The 21,366-nt window shown below is 35.6% G+C and overlaps 2 protein-coding genes across 14 annotated transcripts in view; one reads left to right on the forward strand and one right to left on the reverse strand.

The window, feature by feature from the left end:
- The window catches only part of Fam13b (family with sequence similarity 13 member B), an 83,367-nt gene extending 80,728 nt beyond the window's left edge, over positions 1-2,639 (forward strand). For all 13 annotated transcript variants that reach the window (XM_046460060.2, XM_046460063.2, XM_046460064.2 and 10 more), the window contains one exon: positions 359-2,639. In XM_046460060.2, the coding sequence (XP_046316016.1) occupies positions 359-482 (124 nt within the window). In that variant the 3' untranslated portion in view covers positions 483-2,639. The remainder of the gene's footprint in view (positions 1-358) is intronic.
- A 1,476-nt stretch (positions 2,640-4,115) lies between these two features.
- Pkd2l2 (polycystin 2 like 2, transient receptor potential cation channel) overlaps positions 4,116-21,366 on the reverse strand; it is a 32,176-nt gene continuing 14,925 nt past the window's right edge. Inside the window, exons 7-14 of the mRNA XM_058584386.1 lie at positions 19,677-19,847; positions 18,896-19,077; positions 12,712-12,832; positions 11,097-11,198; positions 9,425-9,489; positions 8,045-8,099; positions 4,582-4,694; positions 4,116-4,212 (exon numbers count right to left, since the gene is read on the reverse strand). Of these exons, the coding sequence (XP_058440369.1) occupies positions 4,116-4,212; positions 4,582-4,694; positions 8,045-8,099; positions 9,425-9,489; positions 11,097-11,198; positions 12,712-12,832; positions 18,896-19,077; positions 19,677-19,847 (906 nt within the window). The remainder of the gene's footprint in view (positions 4,213-4,581; positions 4,695-8,044; positions 8,100-9,424; positions 9,490-11,096; positions 11,199-12,711; positions 12,833-18,895; positions 19,078-19,676; positions 19,848-21,366) is intronic.

A 21,366-nucleotide genomic window follows, 5' to 3' on the forward strand; every position in this document is an offset into this window, starting at 1 on the left:
TTTAGCTGATGATCAAACCAAATTGCATTGGCTCATAATATAAAGTTAGTAAACTGTGCAGGCACAGTTAACTAAATTTTTGTTTTGTTTTGTTTTAAGTAAATATATGAAATGACTCTGGGTGGTTTTCTAACACTAGACACAGACCTACCTGGCAGAGTTTAGTGGACAATGTTTTGTGAAATATTGATCATTGATAAAAGAAGTCTAGCAGTTTTTAATCTGTTAGCAGAACAATCCATAAAAAATAGACGTATTTTAGGAATGTTCTTTGGGAATGAGCGAATTAGTCCAATAACCCTTTTTCTTGCAGAGCAACTTTTTATTTGAATATATAATTAGTGATTTTCTTCCTTAGGAATGCCCAGAAGGAGGATCGTGTTCCAGTGCTTGAGGAATATAGGGAATACAAGAAAATCAAAGCAAAACTTAGGCTTCTTGAAGTTCTTATCAGCAAACAGGATTCTTCAAAATCCATATAAACTATGCTCCTTGAAAATTCACATCATAAAGTCACTTGTATTCCTTGAAGCTGTCATCATGTGTACTTGGCTGGTACTTGAGTTCATTTTGTCAGGCACTCAGAGAATCTCATTTTGTACTTGATTGTGATGCCACTAAACAAATAATGCAAGGGTAAGTAGGCCCTCTCTAGGGAGTATGATATTCCATACTAACCACAGACTGTCCTCTCCACCTTTTGCAAACACGCAGCTTCTTTCATTGTTTTGTACTACAGATACATCCTGTTAGCAAAAGACTAGAATTTTATCCTTTCAACTTCAAGAACTTTGGAAATACAGAATGTTTTGTTATTACTAATTTTTTTTTCATTACTGAAGAAAATTGAGAGGAAAATCTTCACACTGAATTCTTCGGTTGCCTTTTTCTCACAGAATGACTGAAAATTTGAAAGAAAAGCCTATACAAGTGCACATATGCAACTGTGTTGTTCTCCTAGAAAACCAAAATCAAACTGAAATTTTAAGTCCTACAGTGGAACACGTTTCTGTTTAATTCCCAAAGTGACACCTCACAGGTAGTATGTTAGAAAATTTTATAATTCAGTGGTCACACAGCTCTTGGATGAAGATAACAGTGGGTAGACCAAAAAGTGACCTTGCTTAGAGAACACATACCACACATCACATGCTGCCTATGGGACTTAAGTTACTGTTGGTTCCTAAATTAGTGTTTATCAGCTGGTGATGATGTGATTTGTTTGAATGGGATTCTGTACTCTTACCCTCCCCACCCACCTCCAGATAATGTGAGAAAGTAGCCATGTCAGTATGTAGGAACTCTGATGGTGCTCAGATTTGTATGTTTAATCAAATGGGCCTAAATTGGCAAAATAATCATTATGCCTAAGTAAATCTGTTCTTAACAAGGGCTATACCACTGCATTTACCTTCAAGGGGCTACATTTTTTTTTCTTTTTTTTTTTTTTAAATCAGCAAAATCCATAGGAAAAACATTCTCTAAAAATAGAAACCACCTTTTCCTCAATTGTTTAAATGAGGAAAAAATGCTGTTTAAAGCAGCCGTTTACAAGATATGTGGTGGTATGCCCCTTGTCATATGCTCTTAGCATGTCTTATTTCTCTTGCTTTGCATGGCTAATCATTTTCATGGAATGGTGATATCATTTTTGTTAAAAAATATACAATAGCAGATTTGTGTCAGACTAATCTAAGTGTTAATTTTTTTTCCTGGTGCTTATTTGGATTGATGAGTATCTCATTTTGTGCCCATGTTTTGCATGCCTTGACTCATGCATGGTTTTCTTAACTAGCTTATATTAAAAATTTGTTTTATACAAAATTGGAATTTTACAACATCCTTTAATAAGGTGAGGGAAGCATGAACCTCAAACTTTTAGCACTATCACATAGTAAGCACATGAAGTAGCTTGAAAATAGTGTTTCTAGTATTTCACATTTCACTTGTGTGTGCAATGCCTTTTTTGGGAGGGAGGAAAAATCCAGTGGTAGTAAACATGTAGTTGAGGAATAAAGCACTAAATCCAGCCCTTTTTGTGTGTTTCCTTTTGATGAAACTAGATTATTCATAATGTATTCCTGGTAAAATTGAAATGCCAAAAGATGTATCACTTTTATTTGAATCCATTATGCAGTGTACATTTCAGTTAATTTCTTTAGGTTCCAGACAGGGGTCTAACATCTAATTTATGTGCACTGTATATTGTTTTTTTATGAATGTTTTATTTTATATACCACATGCAAAAATGTCCATATGCACTATTTAAATGTTTTAAATAATATATTCCTTCTTTATAATGCTAAATCTATGTGAGTACCATATTATTTTTATAAGTCGGTGCCCTGACTGGTTTCATTTTAGAATTAACAGCTGCTTCATGATGTTGGTTATTGAGTAGAAATAGGTAAAAGTGGCATGGCAGCACTTACTCTGTGTGATAGTATTGTGTGTCATGGTTGAGCAGCAGTAGGTGATACAATTAGGCAATTTGTGATAGTTTTACTTTGGTACAAATAAACACTGTATATCTATATACAAATATTATATAGATATATATGTCTATCAGTATAATTGCATTACTGTGTCTGACGCTTCATTGTATAAACTTTTGTAATAAAAGAACTTTAATGTTCTAAGTCATTGTAAATGTGTTTTTCCAGTAGGTGGTAAAAAAGAAAAAAGCTGAGATCTTAAATGTTTCCTTAATGTTCTTAGTCTTGTTAGAATTACCTTACCCAGGGACCACATCAGGGAACACTAATTATGGGGAGTGTAAGGCAGGGAAAGGCCACTGATTGCTTTCCTTGGGAAATCTATGGAGAAGCTGCAGAATAGTGTATTGCAATGAATTATCCTAATAAGAAAACTCAATGCATAGTGAGTCTCTTTAAGTTACATCCACATCTTGAACTTTGAAATCCTCCTGCCTCAGTCTCCAGAGTAGGACATACCTATCCAGCTATTTAGGAGTCTGGACAGGAGGATTGCAGTTTTGAGGCCATCCTCAGCAATTTAGCAAGACCCTGTCTCAAAACAAAATACAAAAATGTCTGGGGATGTGGCTCAGCACCCCTGGGTTCATTCCCCATTACTGCAAAATAAATAAAATTCCTTTATTCTCTGGGCATGATGGCATATGCCTGTAGTACTAGCTAGCTACTTTGAAATAAATAAAATTCCTTTATTCTCTGGGCATGATGGGATGTGCCTGTAGTACTAGCTACTTTGAGCCTAGGAGTTGGAGGCTAGCCTAGGCAACATAGAGCAACCCTACCTCAAAAACAAACAAGGAAAAAAAAATTAAAATCCCTTTATTCGGTTGAAGTTTTAAAATTCAAGGTCTTTTGAGCACTGATGTGTAAGATGGGTGCTATGGCTAAATGATATAAGAGTTTCCCTCTATTTCATGTAATACCAGTCATACACAGTTTTCCAGCCATAGAAACATGGCACTTGCAGCATCGTTTACATTTCCCAAGCATGACTTCTTATGACCCTGGTATAGGTGAATTTCCAGTTTGAAGATAGATACCAGTGAAATTTCTGTTCTTGTCTGGGAAGTTTGTTCTTCTGTACTTAGGCTTATTCCTGGATACTTTAAATTCTGAAGAATGGAGAATTTTTTTCACTTAGGAGTAATATAATGGTCTAAACCTTTATTAATATATCTGTGGCCCAACAAAGTCAGAACATAGTGATATGCTTGAAAGGGAAAAACTGTCTTTTTCCCTGTACTTATATTGAACTGTTAAAAGAGACCTGACCCATGAACTATAAGCATTATTTTACACTTTCTCTTCACATTTGTAGAATTGAGTAATAAACCTCATAAAAATTTTATGCATGAGCCAGGCATGTTGTAATATATGGATTGTGTAGTGGGTCATATTTGGTAGCACTTAATTCCTAGAAATCATTTATTATAAACAACCCTGAGGATAATTCAGTGATTTGAAAATTTAGTGCTTTCAGTGTGTCTGAAATTAGGGCAAGTTTAGGAAATAAACTTGCACAAAACCTGCAAAAGGGGCCCAAGGGGCATTTACACGTCTAGCAGAGTAAGTCTGTCAGAAGTAACCTTATGATTGCATCACAGATACTCACCTCTTGTCTTATTTTTGTAGAGCTGAAAGCTTTCTCATCACTCGGTTTAGCTTTAAACTGATATAGTGTAATTCCTTCTCCAGCTCCACAGCATATAAAAAGAGTCTAAAAGATAATTAGAAGTTAGTGGAGAATGAGTCAGTAATACACCTTGTGTTTAAAGACCACAGGTTATTAGAGTAAATTGCTCTGACAAGGAAGATAGTATGGTGAGCTAAACATGCCTTATGTAGCTAATTGTGGCTCTGACATTCTAAACCTGCATGGAAAACAGTATCTGTGGCAGTTTCTATCATTTAGAGATGTAGGGATAAAAACAATTTTAAGTAAATAGAGTCACATGCTTTGATTTTAAAACTGGGTAGAAAAATTTAAAAAAAATATAAGTTCTAGCTTCAGAAAAATAATGTGACATATGTCCTGAATCCCTATGTCATGATGCCTGATAGTATCCTGGTTAAAACAAATGCTTACTCTTGAAATTCTTGTTGAGTGACAGGCTGGTAGTCATCTTCAATTTCTGTAGAATAATACTTCTTCTCAAGCCGCTCTTTCCATTTTTTCATTTTCTCTGCTCTTTGAATCTCCTGTCAATTTAGAGGACAAGTATAAGCCTGATTGACTTTTTGCCCTGCAAAGGCACTTAAGAGGACTTGGTATAAGAACTATTTAGCATTTTTAGGGAAGTTTAGGGGTTTTTGATTTTGTTTACAAATTTTCCTCATTACATTGCCTTTCCCTTTTGCCATCTTCATCTGAGTTGCTTCCTGTTTTATCCTTGGTGTCAAACCTGAGATGTTCATTCTGTATGTTTGTTCTTTATTCCAGTTTTTTGCAGTGCTAGGGATTGAACCCAGGCCCTTGTGCATGGTAGGCAAGTGCTCTACCACTGAGCTACATGGCCAGCCCATATACCTCTAAGTAATTACTGTGTTACTCAATCTGCATACACTCTATCCATGTATTCCCAAACAAGTACCTCATGCCAGAAAATTTGTGCTGCTGGAACAAAAGTATTTTCATCTGTATAAAGGATAGTTCCATCCTAGTAAATGATGGCTTGAAATAGTTATTTTATGGAATTGCAAATGTACATGTTAAATAGCCAGAAGAGTAGATTGGGCTATAAAGCTAATGTCTAGGAACTCAGAATTTTACCCTCTTAAACTCTGCTCTCTGTTGCTTGGGTCTTAGGCTTTGCACCCCTCATTCTCCAAACTTTTGCAAGCTGGATTTCTGTTAAGATTCTGCCAGTATTTAGGGAATGTAGAGGAGAAGGGTCTTTCTCGGATTTTTTGTTTCTAGTAGTACTTCTTATGCAATTTCCAGCAGCAATGTTAGCTCAAGGCTGCAGCATGTAGCATCTTTTGGCATACCCAGAATTCGCCTCATCACATTCCTTCAGAAGTAATCAGCAATAGCATCTTTAAAAAGAATGTTCACATTTTCCCTTATCTTGATTTTGAACATGCACATTAATTTCTGGGCATTATTTACTCTTGTTACCATTGTAATTTTTAATAAACTGATGTCTGCATACATGACATGATAGTATTTATATAAATTATTTCTCCAACTATTTTATTGAATGTTCTTACTTTTCATTTTAATTTTCAGATCATCATATATCTAGAAAGCATATCTCAAATAGAGGCAGTTTTACCTCTTTTAGATTCTTAAATCTCTAATGCATTTCTCTTACCTAATTGTTTTGATTGACCCCTTTCAATACATCAATATCTTGTCTTCAACATTTGGGTACTCAGTTGTACTTGTTTCTGCTAGGGTATTATTTCTTCTCGGCTTCTCATTGGACAGAGATAGTAGCAGGGAGATATCTATTCCTTAATGTGTTTGCCTCACATGCACAAGGCCTATTAAGGAATTCCAGCAACTTAGGAACCTGAGGCAGGAGGATCTCAAATTTAAGGCCAGCCTGGGTAACTTAGACCCTGTCTTAAAAAATAAAATGAGGGGCTGGGGATGTAGCTCAGTAGTAAAGTGTCCCTCCGGTTCAATCCCCAGTACTTTCATTTTGTTAATTTCTCTTTAAGATTGAGGTTGAAACTTATTAAATACCCAGCAAATATGGAAAATGATCATGTAATTTTCCTTTTAATATAATTATGTTGATTACCCAATTTTGAACCATTCTTTCATAGAATAAGCCTTACATGAATTATGATATTTGTGTGCTTTTTTTGTTTTGTTTTTGGTTCACTGGGGATTGAACTCAGGGCCTTGTGCATTTTAAGCAAATGTTCTACCCTTGAGCTATATTGTGTGCTATTAGATTCTATTTGCTTATATTTTACTTAAGACTTTTGCTTCAAGAATTGTGAGATTAGCTTTTTTGTCTTTTTGGTACAATATATAATTACTGTAAAAGAATAATGTAGAACTTTCTCCTTTTGCTCTGAGTGGCTTAAATAGCTCAAAATTGTTTCTTAAGTAGGGTGCAGTGGCGGGCACATGCCTGTAATCCCAGTGGCTGAGGCGGCTGAGTCAGGAGGATCAAGGATTTGAAGCCAGCCTCAGCAACTCAGCGAGGCCCTAAGCAACTCAGCAAGACCCTATCTCTACATAAAATACAAAATAGTGCTGGGGATGTGGCTCAGTGGTTGTGTACCCCTGAGCATTTAATCCCTGGTACTCCCCCCGCAATTCCTCACAATTTTTTTTTTTTTTAAACTTAAAAGCTACAAGAACAATTCAAATACATTTTTTTCCCTGAAGTCTTTAGGGGTAAGACATGAATGTTTTATTCCTGAATACTTCAGTATGTATCCTAATACAACAATCAGAATCAGAAAATTAATATTGATAAATTATTATAATCCTCACTGTCCCATTCAAGTTTACCAGTCAATGGTCCCAATGATGTTCTTATGGGAAAAGGATCCAGTTCAGAATTATGCATTGTATTTTTACTTGTCATTTTAATCTTATTTACTGTGGAATAGTTCCACATGTTTACAGTGTGACCCTGATACTTTTAAAGAATACAGGTCAGTTATTTTGTGGAATGTCCTTCAGTTTAGGATTGTGTGACATTTCATTATGATTAGATACTGGCTATACGTATTTGACAGGGATGTTGATTTAATGGCATCCTATCAGGTGGCATGATTTAAATTTGTTCCAGTACTGATGATGTTGCTTTGTGATTGTTGAAGATGCTCTGGGGCTGGGGATATAGCTTAGTGGAGTGCTTGCCTCACATACACAAGGCCGAGGGTTCAATCCTCAGCACCACCAAAAAAGATGGTATTGGTTAGACTTCATCCTAATATTACTGCTTGTCTTGTGTGCTTTAAACAGGTCTCTGTTCTTCTTTGAACAGTTTTACTTTCTGGCTCAACAAAATATTCCAGGCTCATTTGTACTTTCCAGGCTACAATAAGTAGGGTCTCCAAGGAGTCCTGCCTCCTTTTAGCAGAGAATGGTATTTGGAAACTAAGATTTGGGTACTCAGTTGTACTTGTTTCTGCTAGGGTATTATTTCTTCTCGGCTTCTCAGTGGACAGATAGTAGCAGGGAGATATCCATTCCTTAAACTCCACATATATATTCCTTAAATTTCATATTTATTGAGTATATATATGCTATAATTTTTGAAATGTTAGAATCATTGGAATAAGTCATCACATTAATAGGAGAGAAATATAATCATTTTATGTACTCTAAATAAATAATGCTACAGTGAGTGTACACCTGGGGACCAGGGGATCTGGCTGAGAGTACTAGGAGAGAGGAAGCACCTGGGATCCAAATGGTATGTCTTAAATAAGAAAGGATCTCAATTCTGGGAAATATATTTAGAGATAACTACTACTTTTCTGAATAAAGAAAATCATTACAGTTCCTAACCAGAACTTTTTTGTAAGCAGATTTCGAATAAAGCTACCACTTATTTATGAAAAAATTTAAACCTTACATTTTCATCAAAGCCTTGTCTTCTGGCTTCTTCAGCCAATTCTCCACTGCTTTTGCTATGAGAAATACAAAATAAAAATCAGAGGCATACAAAAGTAAAAAGGGAAGTGATACTGTGAAATACATTCTGATTGATAGTAAGGATATGAATTGTATTCTTGTTTTTTATGATAATAAATCCTAATTATTTGGAAAATGTGATCAATAAGAGGTTCACATCTTTTGCTGTTTTTTTTTTTTCTTTTTTTAAGAAAGTTTACTTTTTTTGCCAGAGGTCTGGGTTTGTGAAGCATTTTGACACACATCATGGAATAAATGTGTGTAAAATTAAAAAATAAAATTAAGTATGAGTATTATCTGCAAGTGTTGTGTGTAAAATATTTTCATTTTAGATAGCTAAATATGTTTTCTCTCATTATAGGACTCTCCCAACTTCCTTTAAAGTTTTTTCTCGGGCTGGGGAGTTCAGTAGTAGAGCAGTTGCCTATGGTACACAAGGCTGTGGTTCAATCCCCAGTACCACCCCCCCCCCCAAAGAAGCAAGAAACCTTTATCTGAGTAGTGCATTATATTCAGTTTGTTTGGTGATACCAGGCATCGAACCCAGGGCCTCATGCATGCTAGACAAGTACTCTGCCACTGAGCAACATGCCAGGACTACTACATTAATTATATTTTATTTTTTTGTGGTACTGAGAATTGAGCCCAGGGCATTTTACCACTGAGTTATATCCCTAGTTTTTGTTTTGTTTTGTTCTGTTTTGTTTTTTTTTGAGACAGGGTCTCAGTAAATTGCTGAGGCTTGCATTCCCCCGGCCTCAGCCTTCCGAATCACTGGATTATAGTGAGTATGTGCCACAGCACCTAGTTATGTTAATTTTAAATTAGCTTAAGAGTTTCATGACATTCTCAGAAATTAGGAGGCACTACTGAATGTAATGACAATATATTTAGAATCACTACATTGGATGGTGGTAATTTTGAAATCAAAACCTTAACTCTCATTTTTTAAGTTTCTCCTATAATACAGATGGTTTCTGACTTAACCATGGGTCAATTTATTATTTTTCGACTTTATGATGATGTAAAAGTGATATACATTCAGTAGAAACTTTAAATTTTGATCATTTCTACAGCTGAAATGCTAAGTCATCTTACTATGTTGGGTAGTGGCAGTAAGCTGTATCTCCCAGTCACAAAGAGAGACAACTGAGTCTAAAGTGTGCTATGTTGCCAGTGTTTTTTTGGATCCAGGTATACAATAAACACTTAACTATAAAAACAGCTTTGTGTTAGATGATTTTGCCCAATTGTAGGCTCCTTGATTCAATCCCTGGTACAAAATAAATAAATAAATAAAATTTAAGAAAAGTCATCTTACATATTTACGTCTTCATCTTCTTGAGCTTTCTTCAGTTTGAGTTTCTCAAGTGCATTAAAACAACCCTGTACATAATTAAAAATAGTTTAAAACTTCACCAAAAATATAGCCTGTATTAGTAATGTTTAACCAAAGTAAATTAAATATGAAATATTTATCTCTAGGGACTGCTGTCCTAAAGAAATGTCATGATTATCCTTTCACGTTGCTATCATCTTTGGTTTTTACCTTTGTGAAAAAGCAAAAGGGGTTAATTCTCATGAGGGCATCACACTTGAAAAAAAATCTTTTATATGTATTAATATGCATTAAGGATATTAACACTTTTAATATTTGCACCAACATCATACTCCAGATAAAGGATGAAAAGTAATCCACAGTTAAGCTCTATGCAAGGGGTTCTGTCATCTTAATAGTTTTCTTTTACAGATAAGTTCTTGGAAGAAGTTCTTAAGCCCCACTAACCCCATAACTACTAGGACTTTTTCTCTGTGAAGTGCTATGCTTGGACCCATGGGGTATGTAGAGATGTCTAGAGAAAAGGCAGATTCCACTTCATCAAGAATAGAATGTTGGCAAGAAAGCCAGGAGCTATGAGAATATTTCAGCATTAGCAGAATACGTGAAAGCACAGTGCTCAAATTACCTGGGAAATAGGTGATGTAAAAAGGGCTTAAATAACTGTAGTTAATGAAGATGGATTGTGACTATGAGGCTTGACAAGGGCTTGGAGTATTGAGTAAAGACTTTGGATCTATTTTGAAAGGTCCAGGGAAACTGATAGGATCAGAGTAGGAATTGCATGGGAAGAAAGCTAGAACAGTTATGAAGAGCTGCCATAGGGAAGGTTGGTGAAACCTACAGAAAGCCATAATCTAGTGGTGGCAGTGAGAATTCCAAAAGATTCTTGAATTCCACAAAGACTAGTAAGATCTGTAGGGAGAAAATACACATGGGCCATATCAGAAGACTATATGAAAGGGAAGGAAATAAGTCTTGAGCCAGGAGTGACTGAGAATAATATTACAATTAATGGAAACAGGAAAGTGAAGAAGACAGGGTACATGGAATTCTCAGTTTATATTGTGTAGAAATTTGCCAGAATCTAAATTGAAAACTTTTGAGAGGGAAGAAATAAAATAATATTAAGTAATCCTATTTACTATTTGATATATGGAGCTCTGAAATAATTTCAGCTACTTTTTAAAAATTTTTTGTTTTAATTAGTTACACATGACAGTACAGTGACCTTGACATATCATACATTTGAATCAGATGGGATATAATTTCTCATTTTTCTGAGTGTACAGGTTGCAAAATCATATTGGTCATGCAGTCACATATATACACACAGTAATAATAGTGTCTATTTCATTCTACTATCCTTCCTATCCCCCCATCCCCTCTCCTCCCCTCCCATCACTTCTCTCTACCTAATCTAAGGTAACGCTATTCTTTTTTTTTTTTTCCTCACATCTTCATACATGTATTTTAAGCCAGAGAGAACACTTCACGCCCCTAGTAAAGTAGTGCAAATATGAGTAACACTGGGTCAAGAAACAAAACCCCAGGAAGAAAGACCACCACCAGTTGGGGGTTTAAGTGTTTTTTGACCCAAGAACTAGGAATACAGTTTGCTTTAGAATTATAGTTAGAAAAGAATTTGACATACCTTTTTAATCATGTTACCAAGTTCAAAATCTGGTCTTCTGCCTATTGAATAATCAGCTTTCACTTCAGAATAGGTGTCATTAATTATTGCCAAGAACATGTTCTAGGGAGAAAATTCACACAATTATTTCAATAGATACTTTTGCTGTTGTTGCTGTACTGGGTATCGAACCCAGGGGCACTCTATCTCTGAGCTACATCCCTAGCCCTTTTTATTTTTTGAGATACACAGTTTCTCTAGGTTGCTGAGGTTGGCCTTGAACTTGCACTCCCCTACCTCAGTCTCTCGAGTTACTGGGATTACAGGCATATGCCACCATTGCTAGGCTAAAGCTTAGTTTAAATGTTAGTGATTTTAAAGCAGATGTAGTAGCACATGCCTGCAGTCCCGGCTATCTGGGAGGCTGATGTAGAAGAATTGCTTAAGCCCAGAAGTTCAAGACCAGCCTGAGCAAAATAGTGAGATTTTGTCTCAAAAAAAAAAAAAAAAGTGACTTTAAAAAGTGTCATGTCATGGAATTTGGGGGTGGGGTTATGGCTCAAGGGTAGAGTGCTCGCTTAGTAGTCTGAGGCCCTGGGTTTGATCCTCAGCACCACATAAAAAATAGATAAAATAAAGGTATTTTACAACTAAAAAATATATTTTTTTTAAATACTGGAATTTGTAAAATTAGATTCAAGTTTTAAATTAACCCATTTGGGGCTGGAGATGTGGTCTAGTGGTAGAATACTTGCCTCACATGCATGAGATCCTAGGTTCAATCACCAGCATTGCCAAACCAAAAAGTAACCCATATACTCAATAACAAGTGGCTATGCAGAGTACAATGGAACACATATAGCCTGTGGATACAGGCAAATATGATAAATGAGAAAGATAGCGTAAAATAGTGTCTGACCTGGTTACTAATGTTATAATTTATCAATATTACATATCAGAAAAAAATTTAGAGTAATTATATGTTCATAAGGGATTTGTTGTTTGTTTTTAAGTTCTATGAAATTGCTTAAATTTCCCATCTGACTGCAACTACTAATGGCCAGATAACACAATAATATTGTCGCCCCTAGTCCAGCTTTCCACCTTTAACTCTGTCACCCTGAGGACTCTTGAATATCACTGGGGAATTACTTCTATGCATGACAAAAAGTATTTTCATGGAAGACATTAACAGTGCCTTGACTGGGAGGCAAGTTTCCTTTAATAGGAAACTCAAAGAGACTTGTTCTGAGTATGTCTGAGAGGCCCATCTTAGTGACTCCTAGAAAATCACAAAGGGATGAGTTTTTAGCCATAAGAGCTGTAAGCCATTGAAATATGGGAATGGCTGAATTCCCTGCCTGAAAAGACATAGGACCTTCACATTTTGTTTAAAGGATTTAGCACATTCCTTGTTAAAATAAGCACCTATTATGATCCCATTTCCCATTAACAACTTGAAAATATTAGTAGTCACTAGTCTACAAAAATGGATTATTAGGAATCCATGCCATTAATAAATGTCAGTGTTCTTAACAGGTAGAAAGTAATACTACAATTTCTTTTAAATGAGTAATTCCATTTTTAAAAAAATGTAGGGAAAAAGGCAGAGGAGAGAATATATAGTTATTCTTACCAGCAGGACAAAGAACACAAAAAAGATAAAAGTGATGAAGTAAATGGGTCCCAAGATCCAATTGGCTTGCTGAATACCAGCAAAATTAAAATCTCCAAGAACAATTCGAAATTGTGTAAATCTTTGGTAAGAAGAAAGAAGAACATTAGAAAATATTACCTCCTTTTCTGTACATACATGACAACTGTTGGGAGTTGTCTTTAGGAAAGTAGCTGCATATACCCTCTGGTTTTAATTATTACTGCAGAGTTCTATAAAATGATGTGGAAAAGTCCCCTTAAGGCAAGACTTGAGTCACTTGCCTCAGTTGCTGAACAGGTAGTTTAGGAAATGATAGATTTCAATTTGTTTAACCAATGTGAATTCAGTGTTCATTTACAACATTTGAATCTTGAGATAACTATTTACAAATGGTTTTGGCAGTGACTTCCTTGACCATTTCTGTGCCCTTCTAGAAGTGAACACTTTTAGTTTACCAATGATTTTCAACCCAAGAGCCCTAAAGGTTCTAATGTCAACGGTGTGTTTAATTTTTGTCTTAACTAACTCGACTTTTCCAACAATTTGTCTCTTGGTAGTCTCAAAGTGCTGGTAATGATCCTCAACATGGTCCTGGGGTTTATTTTATCCTTACTCTAAGAACTCAGTTTCAATGTGAAATACCATTTAAAATATTACAGACCTTCATTTTTCTCATTTTAAGAATGAAAATTAAGAAATTGAAGGGCTGAGAAAATGGGTCAGTGGTAGAGCACTTACCTAGCATCAGGGATGTATACTCGCCTTTACATCAGGAGTATAATTTATAAATTGTGTGTTTCTTTAAGGGTTAATCCTGGAAGCAAGGGTTTGGTTTGGTTTGGTACTGGGGATTAAAGCCAGGGGCACTTAACCACTGAGCCACATCCCCAGCCCTTTTTTGTATTTTATTTAGAGACAGGGTCTCACTGAATTGCTTAGGGCTTCACTAAGTTGCTGAGGCTGGCATTGAAATTGTGATCCTCCTGCCTCAGCCTCTGGAGCCACTGGGATTACTGTAAGGCACCACCATGCCCAGCCAGGAAGCAATTTTTAATAGTATGTTAAAACTCTTCATGATTATTCAGTTGGTCAAAAGGGAGGCAGTTTCTCTTTTTGCTTTTGCCAATCACATAAAAGGAAACAAGGCTATCTACAATAAAGAAAGAAAACACATTGAAATAAATGGGCTAATTGGAGTCCTAGGACTCAAACGTCTGAATTTCCTCCCTAGTACCTAGGTAAGACCTGACCAAACCATACAGTATTCATCCTCCCCTTAATACTGGTTTGTAATGTTCTACATAAGGTAGAGAAAATGCTGAAATGAAAGAAGACTAAATAGTTTTTCCTTTCTGGCATAGGAGAATAAGAAAATTGTTTTAGTGTTTCTAATGTCATTTTTAAAAATCTTCTAGTTAAAGGCATCATTTCTCATTCTTTTCTCCTTTCCAGAAATTAGCTCAATAACTAAAGCTCCATTCAGCCCTTTTCTACCAGGAAAGTGTTTAGATACCTCTGTTCTGTAGAAAATGATGAGAATAAAAACCTAAGCAGGGCTGGGGATGTGGCTCAAGCGGTAGCGCGCTCACCTGGTCTGTGTGTGGCCTGGGTTCGATCCTCAGCACCACATACAAAGATGTTGTGTCCGCCAAAAACTAAAAAATAAATATTAAAATTCTCTCTCTCTTTCTCTCTCTCTCTTAAAAACAAACAAACAAACAACAACAACAAAAAAAAAACCTAAGCAATCTACCCAATGGTTATAATCACATAGGAACTGGAGACTCCAGACACAAAAGGAGTATTTGCCCCTTTTCTCCTATTAATTTGGAGCTTATGCGTTTTTTCTGTTCCCTCTCCTTCCAAGCTAAAAGAAACAAATGTTGCCTCAGCAGAGAGGGTTAATTGAGTGAAAATACTACTTTGTAACTTCTTGACACCCTTCCTAACTTTCCAGAGTTCTTCCTTACTGAATTAAAATAACTACCAGATTGTTCAGTAGTAGTGTGCCATTTGTCATTAATGTGACCTTTCAGTCTCACTTAGAAGCATTGATTTGGTAGTAGCTACTTCTAAGCATTCTCCAAATATTCTCTTTATTCCACTCTCTGCGCTCTTTTGTGACTCAGATTCAATGTATATGACTTTCTCATTCTATTCCTTATATCGCATACCCTCTTTCAATATTTTGTCTTTCAGTAATACACTTTTGATCATTTGTTCTGATCTGTTCTGCTTTTCTCATCCCTCTGTGTTTTATTTGCTGTCACCTTATCAATGGAGCTTTTAATCTCAGCTACTGTGGTTTTCAGTTCTAAAATTCTACTTTTGGTATTTTTCCAAATATGTCACTTTTTATATTGTCTCCTTTTCTGAAGACATTTTTTGACTTGTGTTCTTTCAAAATATAAGTATTGTTTAATAAGTATTTCAATTTCTAAAGTCTTTGAAGTTTGTGTTGTCTGTTATATCTGCTTGTCTTAATGATGATTTTTCTTCTCCCTTATGTACCAAGTTATCTTTAATTGTGAGAAGCACATTATATATGAAAAAAATTACTTGTAGAAGTAATTTGTGGGTTGGGGTTATGGCTCAGTGGTAGAACACTTGCCTAGCATGCATGAGGCACTGGGTTCATGCAGCACATAAAAATAAAATAAAGGTATTGTGTCCACCTACAACTAAAATATATATTTAAAAAAGAAAAGAAATAATTTGTGACCTAAGAGGAAGGTCAAGTAGATGGAAACATTCTAGCTTGGGACCATCTTAAGTTCAAGACCATGATACCTAGGTGAATGAACCCAAGCTTCAAGTCTCTATCATGGATTTACCTTTAATTTGAAATTACAGTGACTCAAGCTTCCTATTTGATGTGTGGAAAGATGATCAGACAGACCTTCCCTAAACACACACATTTTGTTCAGACTCTGGGCTTTGCTTTCTGTCTTTTCCTGAGAGTTGGCCAGAAACACATTTATTTCGTCAGCTATTTCTTCTAGATCAGCAAAAAATGCCTTCAGGGAAGGATTCTGGGAAGATGGTAGAGATGGAAGTGCCCAGAATCTGTCCCCCACTCCACACACACCTAAATAAAAATTGTACTGGAAAAATCTGTCTAATGTAACTGTTTTGAAAATCTGGAGTCTATTAAAGAAGTCCTGCAACTTTCATAATAAGACTTGAACAGTAAATTGTGGTTAATATTTGGTTTGTTTCAGTTCAGCTCAGCAGTAGCTATGCATCCCCCAACCCAGTCTCAAGCTGGTATCCATGCACATGTTTCTGGAGCAGCTTTATATGCAACTTGCAAAGGACAGGATGGGGAGTAAAGACCATGTCCTCCAAATATTAGGGCTTATGTTCCAATTGTTTGGTGCTAATCGAAAAGACGCAGATACAGAGGTGGGGAACCATTGTTGCCACCTACTCCGCATTGCTTCAAGTATCTTTTCTGACTGAAACGTCCTTGGAATTTTAAAGGGCTGACATCTTCTCCCTCCCACTCTGTATTTTTCTTTTTTCCCTTTGGGGAACAGGCATTAAAGATAGAACAACCAAAAGCAATTGCAAATACAGAAGTTATAAAGTCAATGTGCAATACAGAGAAAGACACAGGCTCAGAGAAAACTAAGATCTTATGTTTATAACTCAAGCTGATTCCCAGCATGGAAATAGATAATAGCAGCTAAAAAAAAAAAAAAAAAAAAAAAAACAATAAAAATACCAAAAAGAAAAAAAATTCTAGACCTGAAAAATACAAAAACTAAAATGAAAATTTCACTAGAGGCATTCAAAGGCAGATTTGAGCTGCAGAAGAAAGAATCAGTGAACTTGAAGGTAGGATGAATGAGGTTATTGAGTCTGAGAAATAGGAAAAAGATTGAAGAAAGATAAACAGATCCTTGGGGACCGGTGGGACATCATCAAGCAAGCTTGTCATATACAATTGTGTGAATTCCAGAAGGAGAATAGAGAGGAACAGAAAAATTATTTGCATAAATAATGGCCGAAAACTTTGGTGAAAGATAAGAATATCTTCTTATCTCAGGGAACTCAAAGAGCTGAGCACAGTGGCACACACCTGTAATCACAGCAGCTCAGGAAGCTGAGGTGGGAAGATCACACGTTCAATGCCAGCCTCAGCAACTTAAGCTCTAGGCAAAATAAAAAGGGCTAGAGAAATAGCTCAGTAGTAAAGCACCCCTGAGTTCAATCCCCAATGCTCAAAAAAGAAGAAAAGGAAAAGAAAAAAGATAAATTCAAAGATACCCACAACAAAACATACTGTCAAACTATCAAAAGGCAAAGACAATCTGGATAGCAGTGACAAAAGCAACATCACATATTGGGAATTCTCAGTAAAAATATCAGCATATTTCTCATCAGAAACACAGTGGACTGGTATGTTCAAAGTTCTAAACGGAAAAACAAAATAAATTGAACAAGAATCCTGAATCTGGCAAAACCGTCCTTCAAAAGTGAGAAAGAAATTAGGTAATTTCTAGATAAGTAAAAGCTTAGGGAGCACATTACCACTAGACCTGTCTTACAAATCTGAAAGGGAGTCCTACAGGTTGAAATGAAAGCACACTAAACCGTAACTTAAAGGCATATGAAGGAGTATAGATCTCAGTAGAGGATAAATATGTGGGTAATTATAAAAGTTATTGTTGGCCAGGAGCACACCCCTGTAATACCAGCAGCTTTGGAGGCTGAGGCAGGAGGATCATGGTTCAAAGCCAGCCTCAGCAAAAATGAGGCACTAAGCAACTCAGTGAGACCCTGTCTCTAAATAAAATACAAAATAGGGCTGGGGATGTGGCTAGTGGCCGAGTTAAATCCCTAAGTTAAATCCCCGGTACCAAAAAAAAAAAAAAAAAGTTATTGTTGTAGCAACAGTTTTTAATTACATTTTTTAGTTTTCTACATAATTTAAACTTTTCAAATTATAGGTCATTTAAAGTTGAAAGGACTTTGGGGAGTAGTTATTCCAGTTCCTTCATTTTACAGATAAGAAAATTGAAGTCTAGAAAATATAAGTACCTAATGGCAGAACTGGAAACTAGAATTATATTCTTTTGGTTTGTAGTAAATTATTTTCATTGCTAATTTGGTAAAAGGTTAATTCAGAAAAATGCTATAAAATTTATACATTTTTACTTCAGTTATTTACATGTGGCTTGAAAAAAAGGCAACCTCAGACATTTCTTTAGTTTCTCAAAAATTTAGAAATGGACAATTAATTAATTAAAGCAAACAAACTTATTGCAGTACTTCTTAGAGCCAAAAGTAAATATACACTGCAAATATCCAAACTGTTGACGCAAAATTTCCCAAACTTCCTTAAATATAAAGCCATTTCTCCCAATTTTGATCTAGAATTCCAACAGAACAAATTTTAAGAATTGATTAACATATTTTTTTCATACAGATTGTAGTTGCTTTGTTTACTCAAAGTAAATCTATGAAAATATTTTGTTCTTAATGAAAAGGCTGAATGCTTTGCTAGAAATTGTATCTAGTCACTTTTATAAACTTGTTGCCTATTTTTTACTGCTTTATGCACATAAAGCTATTTTTAAAATACATATTTGGCAGATCAACATAGGACAATCAAGTCGATATCAATTTTTTAAATATTTTTTGTTTTTTAGTTGTAGTTGGACACAATACCTTCATTTTTTTTTTTTTTTAATGTGCTGCTGGGGATTCGAACTCAGTGCCCTGCACAAGCTAGGTGAGCGCTCTACCGCTGAGCCACAACCCAAACCCCTCAAGGTAATATCAATTTAAAGATTAAGATGGAGGGGCTGGGGGTGTGGCTCAAGAGGTAGCGCGCTCGCCTGGCATGCGTGCGGCCTGGGTTCGATCCTCAGCACCACATACAAACAAAGATGTTGTGTCCGCCGAGACTTAAAATAAATAAATAAATATTTAAAAAAAAAAAAAGATTAAGATGGAGCCCTTTAATACTTAAAAATGGATATCACCATCCATTGGGATCCTTCAATCCCAAACCTTACTTTGAATATGGCAGTTAGTCTTCAATGAAAGTATTGAACCAAGTTTAAATTAATAATTCTTATATTACCAATAATCATGGGCCTTGCCATGATTTGGGGTTACATATACAGAAAATATAATTACACTAAGAGCTTACATGGAATTTTGAAAAGTGGAAAAGTCGTCAACCTGTGATCCAAAAACAAGAAATCCTAACTGGGCGTAAGCAAAGAATATTATAAAAAACATGATGGCAAATCCTACTATGTCTTTGATACAGCGAGACAAAGTTGATGACAGCTGAGACATTGTCTTATTAAAGCTTATGAATTTGAATATCTGAAAAAGAACAAATTTAATTGAAATAGTAGAATCAAATTTATTAATTACTTAAATTAATTTGAGAACTGTGCTTCAAATTAAATGGGAAACTTAATGATAATCAAGGGTGTTTGGGCTGGGGATGTGGCTCAAGCGGTAGCGCGCTCGCCTGTCATGCGTGCGGCCCGGGTTCGATCCTCAGCACCACATACAAACAAAGATGTTGTGTCCACCGAGAACTAAAAAAATAAATAAATATTTAAAAAAAAAAAAAAAAAAAAGGGTGTTTGAGGATTTCCAGCCAACATGGAAGTCCACACTACTTTTTTTTAATAGTTTTTTTTTAATATTTTTTATTAATTGTTGATAAAGTTTTTATTTTATTTATTTGTATGTAGTTCTGAGAATCAAACCCAGTGCCTCACACATGCTAGGCAAGCGCTCTACCACTAAGCCACAATCTCAGCCCAGGCCAAACTACTTTTAAAATCACTTTTTCAAAACCAACAAACAAAAACAATCACTTGTTCAAAAAATACCTTTTTTCCCTTTATCACTTCAAGTTGCTATTATACTACTATAGTGTTGTCTTATGTAATCTAATAAAATACAAATACCTTTATCCATGCAAAGAAGATGGTAACAGCAATTATATTGTTATAATAAATGTGCCAGTATGCAAGAAAATAGAAATCTGAATATTTTTCAGTATTTTCCAATAGCTGTCCAAGTAAGAGAAAAAGTTGTATATTACAGTATATGTTGAAGGAAACAGCTGTAAAGCACAACTAAAAAATGGAAAAATAAGAAAGGTTAAATTAGAAATTATTTCTACTTCTAAATATTGCCAGCTTATGAAGAAATACTTGAAAAAGGTCAGACACAGTGGTGTATGCCTGTAATCCCAATGACTTTGGAGGCTGAGGCAGGAAGATCACAAGCTTGAGTCCATCCTCAGCAATTTAGTAAGACCCTGTCTCAAAATTTTAAAAAAATAATAAAAAATAAAAAGGGCTGGGGATGTAGCTCAGTGGCAGAGGGCCCCCGGGTTCAATTCCCAGAACAAAAAAATGTTAGTAAATTTTGAGCAATTTGGGAGGCTGAAACAGGAGAAGGGCATTTGACGCCAGCCCAGGCAACCTAGACCCTGTCTCAAAATTAAAAATAAAAAGGGCTGGAGATGTAGTTTAGTGGTAGAATGCCCCTGAATTCAATCTCCAGTACTGAAAAAAAAAAGTTTAATAAAAAGTGAGGGACAGAGCATATACATTTTTACAATCCTTAGTGTACAGAAATTGAAAGTAGTATAATTCTCATAAACATGAAGACATTCATTCCCTGGACCATCCTAATTTACCTACCTGCTTTTTTTAGTCATAAAGCACAAGTGTATAAAAATGATGTTACTCTGCATAGGCCATAAGGGTTTCTGATCTATATAATACCTAAAAGTTGAATATTTTCTACCATGTAATATTACAAGGGAAAAAAACTGCAATTACAAAAAATAAACCCTTCTAGAATGCCTTAACAACCATTTTAAAAGCAGGTTTCAGGTCCAGATTATTTTAGGCAACAGAGCTTCATAACTGCCATGAAACAATTCATTTGCTTTTCTTGCTTGAAATACCCATATGGTTAAACATTTAATTCTGTGCCCTTTGTTAGATATTACTGGAGAGATAGATGGTACACTATCTGAGAAATATTCAATCTGGTTTTGGGAAACAAGCCTTAGATACTAGATTGGCTATAACTACAGGCCAAAAAGGGAAAAGATCAGATTGTAAAAGCCGGACATATTTGTTCATTGACTATTCCTAATTTCAAGCTCATAACATTGTGTATTGTCCTGCTTAAATCTGTTTATTTTAGAACATTCCCATCACTAGACCTGGCAGTCTTTAGTGGGTTTTTTAAAAATATTTTTAGTTGTAGAGGGACATAATTCCTTTATCTTAATTTATTTGTTTTTATGTGGTGATGAGGATCAAACACCAGGGCCTCACACATGCTAGACAAGCGCTCTACCACTGAGCTACAACCCCGGCCCAGTCTTTGGCATTTCTTAAGGGACTATTTCCCAGTCCTGGTGCGTTTGTGCCCACAAGGTATCCTCTGGTTGCTCAAGCCCCCTCCTCACCTTCAGTTTTTGCCTAGTTTTGTCTTCACCTTACTTTCTCAATTTAGTGTGAGGAGAAAAGCAAATTTAGACAACGTCAAAGAGTACATTTTAAAGAAACCTGGAAAAAAATTGCTCAAAAAGATTCATGATAAATGAGACATGAGGGCTTGTAAGGGATAATT

The sequence above is a fragment of the Marmota monax genome, unplaced genomic scaffold (genome assembly GCF_021218885.2).
Source record: "Marmota monax isolate L192 unplaced genomic scaffold, Marmota_monax_Labrador192_F-V1.1 WCK01_AAM20220418_F8-fsc00006, whole genome shotgun sequence".
Lineage (NCBI taxonomy): Eukaryota > Metazoa > Chordata > Mammalia > Rodentia > Sciuridae > Marmota > Marmota monax.